This window comes from Octopus bimaculoides, chromosome 24, assembly GCF_001194135.2.
Source record: "Octopus bimaculoides isolate UCB-OBI-ISO-001 chromosome 24, ASM119413v2, whole genome shotgun sequence".
Lineage (NCBI taxonomy): Eukaryota > Metazoa > Mollusca > Cephalopoda > Octopoda > Octopodidae > Octopus > Octopus bimaculoides.
This window is the reverse complement of record NC_069004.1, coordinates 23,490,256-23,497,468: the sequence shown is the minus strand read 5'-3', so window position 1 is coordinate 23,497,468 and position 7,213 is coordinate 23,490,256. Positions and strand designations below refer to the sequence as shown.

The 7,213-nt window shown below is 36.5% G+C and overlaps 2 protein-coding genes and 1 long non-coding RNA gene across 5 annotated transcripts in view; 1 reads left to right on the top strand and 2 right to left on the bottom strand.

The window, feature by feature from the left end:
* Positions 1 to 7,169, top strand: part of LOC106880812 (FMRFamide-activated amiloride-sensitive sodium channel) — a 220,496-nt gene extending 213,327 nt beyond the window's left edge. For 2 of the 3 annotated variants that reach the window (XM_052976420.1, XM_052976421.1), the window contains exon 2: positions 3,653 to 7,169. In XM_052976420.1, the coding sequence (XP_052832380.1) occupies positions 3,653 to 5,555 (1,903 nt within the window). In that variant the 3' untranslated portion in view covers positions 5,556 to 7,169. Of the gene's footprint in view, positions 1 to 2,172; positions 2,267 to 3,652 lie in introns of those variants that run through there. The other variant, XM_052976422.1, reaches the window with a different exon arrangement.
* LOC106878832 (integrator complex subunit 13) overlaps positions 1 to 7,213 on the bottom strand; it is a 596,471-nt gene that overhangs the window by 539,184 nt on the left and 50,074 nt on the right. The gene's annotated exons all lie outside the window — the stretch shown is intronic.
* The window catches only part of LOC128250710 (uncharacterized), a 162,811-nt gene that overhangs the window by 121,415 nt on the left and 34,183 nt on the right, over positions 1 to 7,213 (bottom strand). The gene's annotated exons all lie outside the window — the stretch shown is intronic.

Sequence of the window (7,213 nt, the reverse complement as noted above, 5' to 3'; positions counted from 1 at the left end):
TGTGTGTGTGTGTACACATATATGCACACATACATATATACACACATACACACATGCATATTTATACATACACACATGTGTGTATATATATAAATGTATATGTATATATATGCATATATAAATATATAATACATATATATATATATGTATTGTATATTTATATATGCATATATATATACACACATATATATACACACACACATACACAAATATATATTTTTTTTATATGCATGTACATGAAATGAATATAAAAGTTATATCTAAATATATCCACACACACACACACACACATACATGTAAGGATGTATGCAATTGCTGAGACAAACACGTCAAATATATGGAGCATAAAAAATACCAGCAGAGGCTAAGAAAAACACACACACACACACACACACACACACACACACACACACAGAAATACCAATTTTTATGCCACAGGTAGTCAATCGTCTTTTCTCTTTCCCTCTCTTTCTCATCTCACTTGACCAATTTAGAAAGTCTTTCCAAACAATATTAAGATTCTGTCTAAGAAATATTGTTTTAGCGCCTCCAGAGAAAAAAAACCAAAACAAAACAAAAAAAAAACCAGCATAACATTGTGTATTATATTATTTTATTTTGCTGGTTCTTTCTTGGTCTTATCTATTCTTACACCAATCATATAGGAATGAGGAGACAGGATAAAGAACATCAGACCAAATTTAGATGCCATAATAATAATAACAATAAGAATAAGAATAAGAAGAAGAATAATGGTAATAATAATAATAGTAATGATAATCAAAATAGTCATGGTGGTGGTGGTGGTGGTAGTAGTAGTAGTGGTGGTGGTGGTGGTAGTAGTAGTGGTGGTGGTAGTAGTAGTGGTGGTAGTAGTATTGGTGGTAGTAGTGGTAGTAGTAGTGGTGGTGGTAGTAGTAGTAGTAGTGGTGGTAGTAGTAGAAGTAGTAGTAGTAGTATTGGTAGTAGTGGTAGTAGTAGGGGGAGGGGGAGGGGTGATAGTAAACTGAAAGTAAAGGAATGGCTTCTTAGATGAAATATTTTTAAACCATGAAGAAAAACTTTTTAGGTTTTTACTCTAATGAAGAAAAGTGACATACTTGTCATCCTTTCCCAGTACTTGAGAATAAAGTACAAGTTTATACACTGAGGTTAATTAGATTAACTACACGCCTACCCAGCACCCCTCCCCCGCCAAAAAATTATGAAATCTTGTTATAGGCGCAGGAGTGGCTGTGTGGTAAGTAGCTTGCTTACCAACCACATGGTTCCGGGTTCAGTCCCACTGCATGACACCTTGGGCAGGTGTCTTCTGCTATAGACTCGGGCCGACCAAAGCCTTGTGAGTGGATTTGGTAGATGCCATGGTGCCACGCAGTGGGACTGAACCCGGGACCATGTGGTTGGTAAGCAAGCTACTTACCACACAGCCACTCCTACGCCTGTTATTCATTTTTTCATTAGAAGTAAACCCCCACACACACACTTTGTGTCGTCTTTGTACTGCCTCCCTCATCCTTCACCCTGGTGGCAAATAAATGAAATCATTATTATTATTATTATTATTATTATTATTATTATTATTATTATTATTATTATTATTACTACTACTACAAGACGGCAAGCTGCCAGAATCGTTAGCACACTGGGAAAAATGCTTAATGGTATTTCGCCTTTCTTTACATTCTGAGTTCAAACACCACCGAGGTCGACTTTGCCTTTCATCCTTTCAGGGCCAATCAAATAAGTACCAGTTACGCACTGGGGTTGATGTAATCAACTTAATCTCTTTCCCCAAATTTGAGGCCTTGTGCTTCCAGTAGAAAGGATTATTATTATTATCATTATTATTATTATTATTATTATTATTATTATAACTGTTCTGGCCTTGTGCCAAAATTTGAAACATTATTATTGTTGTTGTTGTTGTTATCATTATTGTTGTTGTTGTTATTAAACATTTGGTAGTTTCAGGTGAATTTCTACTGCATCACCTGCTACACCTCCATGTTGCTGGGATATGTGCAGGATTGCATGTTCTTTTTTTATTGTCATTTTTGTTATGGGGTCTGGTTGTAGTCTTTATCATTATTATTATTATTATTATTATTCAGGCAGCAAAGCTAGCAGAATCCTTAGCATCCCAGACAAAATGCTAAACAAGCATTTCTTCTGTCTTCACATTCTAAACTCAAATACCATCAAGGTCAACTTCCCCTTTTATCTTTCTGGGGTTTATAAAATGAAGTACCAGTCAAGTACCAGGGTAGGTGATATAAAGTACCAATCAGCTGCTAAGTTCAATGTAATTGGCCTTCCCCACCAAAATGCTGAGTTTGTGCCAAAATTAGAAAGAATTACTATCATAATTGTTGTTATTATTATTATCATTAGCAGAATCGTTAACATGCTGAGCAAAATGCTTAATGGCATTTTGTCCATCTTTACATTCTGAGTTCAAATTCTGCTGAGATTGACTTTGTCTTTCATCCTTTCGGGGTCGATGAAATAAGTACCAGTTGAACACTGGGGGTCGATGTAATTGACTATCCCCCACCAAAACTTGCTGGTCTTGTGCCAAAATTTGAACCATTATCATCATTATTATTATTATTGTTACATTTTACTTCTCGGAGCTCTCGGTCTTACTTGCTCCAGTTGATTCTGTGAGAGTGGACAGCAACCTGTTGTTGTTGGTCTCACAGGTCCTCTTTCCACAGATTATAAGACTTGGTACTTGTATGTTAACTATCATGGAAGATACTCAACACCCAAGCACCAATCTCAAAAATCTTAGCTGTTCCCAACACAGCAGCTTTTTGGGCCTGCTCTGACCTCATCTCAATTCTAATTTCTCCGACATATTCCTCAAACCTGGTTGTTACTGACCCAAGTGTTCTGACAATTACTGGGATAATAATTATTCTCCTTATTACCCACATTCTTGCAATTTTGTCTTGTAGTAATTTGTATTTTCCCACCTGTTCCAGCTCTTGTTTTTTTATTAATTTGTAATTATTATTATTATTATTATTACTATTATATCATTATATACATAATAAGTATGCATTATATAAGGCGGCAAACTGGCAGAAATATGAGGACACTGAGCAAAATGATTTGTAGCATTTCGTCCATCTTTACATTCTGAGTTCAAATTCTGCCAAGGTCAACTTTGCCTTTCATCCTTTCAAGGACAATAAACGAAGTACAAGTTGAACACTGGGGTTGATGTAATCAACTAACTCCCTCCCCTAAAAAATTTCAGGCCTTGTGCCTATATAATAAAATATTATTATTATTATTATTATTAAATCATTACTATTATTATTATTATTATTATTATTATTATTAAATCATTATTATTATTATTATTATTAAGGCAGCGAGCTTGCAGAATCATTAGCACCCTGGCATAAATGCTTTGCATTCTGAGTTCAAATGCCGCTGAGGTGGACTTTGCCTTTCAACCTTTTGGAGCTGATAACATAAGTACCAGTTGAATACTGAGGTCGATGTAACAGACTTATCCCCTCTCCCAAACTTGCTAGCCTTGTGTCAAAATATGAAATCATTATTGTTATTATTATGATTATTATTATGATTATTCCTACTAATTACTGGTATCTGTTTTGTTTTCTTTCAATTCTAGAGCGAGCAAGCCGGGACATATGAAGGTAACAGGCTTTGACAAACTGGGTTTCAACAGCAACCAGTTACGCACAATGAGGCAACAGCTACGCAGGCGGAACTATAATGCGCTCAGCATCATCACAGAATTGGCAGCCGAGAGCAATGCCCACGGACTGGCAAAAATTGCAACATCAACACAGACCCCAAGAAAAGTTCTGTGGGCATTAATGGTAATTGTAGGCTTCACTGCCGCCACACTGCAACTCTCTCTTCTCGTCCGGAAATACCTGGAATTCCAGGTGGTAGAAGTTTCTAAAATGAAAGATGGTATGGATGTGGAATTTCCTGCCATCACTGTTTGCAATATAGCACCAATATCATTGACGAAAACCAAAGAGCTGCTTAGTTCAGACACGTCAGAACTGACACAATGGCTGCGATTTATAGACAAATATAACTTTGGTGCACAGACTGACCGGATGTTCACGGTGCAGAGTTTGTACGAGAACCTCGCAGACGAGGCCCAGCTTTTGGGTAGGGACCTCAATGATTTCCTCATACACTGTCAGTATAATCAGGAAATCTGTAACATCCAAAACTTTACTCGATATTTCGACGGACATTATTTTAACTGTTACACATTCAACAGCGGCCATCAGACCGGCACCAGCCTGTTGACACATGCCACTGGGCCTCAGAGTGGTCTTTCTTTAATTCTTTCGTTAGACAATGATGATCCACCTGTTGGTGGCTATGGCTCATACAATATAAAATCAAACATTGAACACAGTGCTGGAGTAAGAGTGGTTGTTCACCCACCAAGCACGATGCCGAGCCCAGTAGACCATGGCTTTGACGTGCCACCAGGGTACTCTTCATCAGTAGGTTTGAAAACTATTATGCACGCACGTCTTTCAAATCCCTATGGCAACTGCCAAAATAGCCGGCTTCAAAATTCCTCAAAATATATCCACACCGTTTTCTCATGTCTTGAACTGTGTAAACAGCGAATTGTGATGAGCACATGCGGCTGTCGATCTTCAAATTTACCAGAAATGACATCGGCAAACTTCACTTTCTGTGGTTTAGTGGAGAACAAATGGAATTGGAAAGATATGATGAAGAATCCAGAAAACTACAACATCACAAAAATCAACTTGACAGAACTTGCCTGTGAAGAAAGAGTTCTCAAAGAATTTTCCATAAACCGAGCTTACGAGAGCTCATGTAATTGTTTTCAACCATGTCAAGAGACCACATACCAAAAATCAATATCTCTTTCCTATTGGCCTTTAGAATTCAACCAGTTAAGTGCCCTTGAAACATTTTATGGCGATAAAATCAATGAGACATTTTTACATGATGCTTACAAGATGCTTAAGTACTTGTCAAATCTTGGTAGTGTCCCCACACCTGAGTCCCCACCTCCGGAAGAGATCAATATCACTGTGGACGATAACAACAACAGCACCAACTCTAGGATGCATTCTCCGGCTTTACTGTCGCAGTTGCTGGCAAACAGCACTGAGGCACCAAAGCCTGCAGCAACGAGAGACGACTTCATTGAACACGTGAGTGCAAAGCTCAACTCAAGCGACAAAGAGAAACAAATCCGAGCGTCAAACATGATCCGACAGAACCTTCTGCGACTGAACGTTTACCTTGAAGACCTCAGTATCATTGAGTTCCGACAGATGCCTGCCTACGAGCTGGCTGATCTGTTTGCCGACATTGGCGGCACACTGGGTCTGTGGATGGGTATATCGGTGCTGACTATTATGGAGCTTATAGAACTCTTCACCAGACTTCTAATGCTAATTTTCAGCTCGGAAAAGAAAATTCCCAATGCCGACCCAGTCACAAATGGAATGTTGGACCATGACTGTGACTGCCAAAAAAGTAGTATGGAATCACCATTTTGAAGTAGAATTTGCCAAGACAGCAGGGATTTTGGGAATTAATTTTTTTAATCCTTTTTTTTTATTTTCACATTTTTTTTTCATTTCAATAAAACAGAAATTATATAAGAAAAAAAAACATTTTTTTTTTTGCTAAATTGAATTCCTAAAGAAATCAATAAGCCATCACAATAATTACTAAATTAATATTACGATTAACACAATGGATTTGCAAGAATCTTTAGAGCATAGGACAAAATAGCTTCCAGCTCTTTATGTTCGAATCCTGCCAAGGTCAACTTTGCCTTCCATCAAAACAAAATTGATGAAACAAAAGTACTATACAAGTACTGGGTTGATGGATTCAATTAAGTCCTTCTCCCAAACTTTTGGCCTTGAGCCTATGATAAAGACAATTGTTATTATTATTATTATTATTATTATTAAAACAAATAACTATTATTACTATTATTATTATTATTATTATTATTAAAACAAATAACTATTATCATTATTATTATTATCATTATTATTATTATTAAAACGAATAACTATTATCATTATTATTATTATTATTATTAAGGCAGTGAGCTGACAGAATCATTAGTACGTCAGGCAAAATGTTTAGTGGCATTTCGCCCATCTTTACGTTCTGAGTTCAAATTCCGCCAAGGTCAACTTTGCCTTTCATCCTTTTGGGGTCAATAAAATAAGTACCAGTTGAATATTAGAGTCAATTTAATTGACTTACCCCTCCTCTGAAATTGCTGACCTTGTACCAAAATTTGAAATCATCATTATTATTATTATTATTATTATTATTATTATTATTATTATTATTATTAGTTCAATATTCTAAAGGCTGTGGAGATGAGATAGTGGGCAGAGACTACATAAGCATAACTGGCTGTTTTAATTCAAAGCCTCGTATTTCTGAGTTCAAGTGGAGGCAACTCTGCCTTTTCATCAAACCTGGGTTTCTAAAGTAAAATATACCAGTAATATTACTGGGTCCAATACAATCAACAAGAAATGTTTACTGATACAAAACCAAAAATATTAAAAAAGAAATATAAATAATAAACATGAAACTGGTCTTGTGCCTAAGTCAAAAGAAATCAACACCACCGCCACCACTAACTACCATCAACTTCTTTGTCATCGTCATCACCATCACCACCATCATTATCATCACTACCATCACCACTAACACCATCATCATCAACATCCCCATCACACTACCATCATCATCATAACCTTCATCAATATCACTATTGCCAGTCACCATCACCACTACCATCGTCATCATCAATACTACTACCAATACCACCACCACCACCACCACCACCATCCAATAAAGGAAACTCTAAACAGTTACTTGATTGACTAGAAATAGCAGTCAAATCTCCCTCAAATAATCACTTCTAAGAATCTTTGAATAAAAAAAAATGGAGGGATTCATACAACAATGTAATTCTGAATATAGTAAAACAGAAAATAGGGGATGGTCATGATCGGAACATCTATGATGACAACAGGTCGCTCAATCAGCAGTAGAATGAATAGATGTCTGTGTGTGTGTGTGTGCACCAGTACCCTGCTCAACACTTCAACACCCTAATCAACACATACCCATTAGTCCCAAATATATATATATATATATATATATATATATATATATA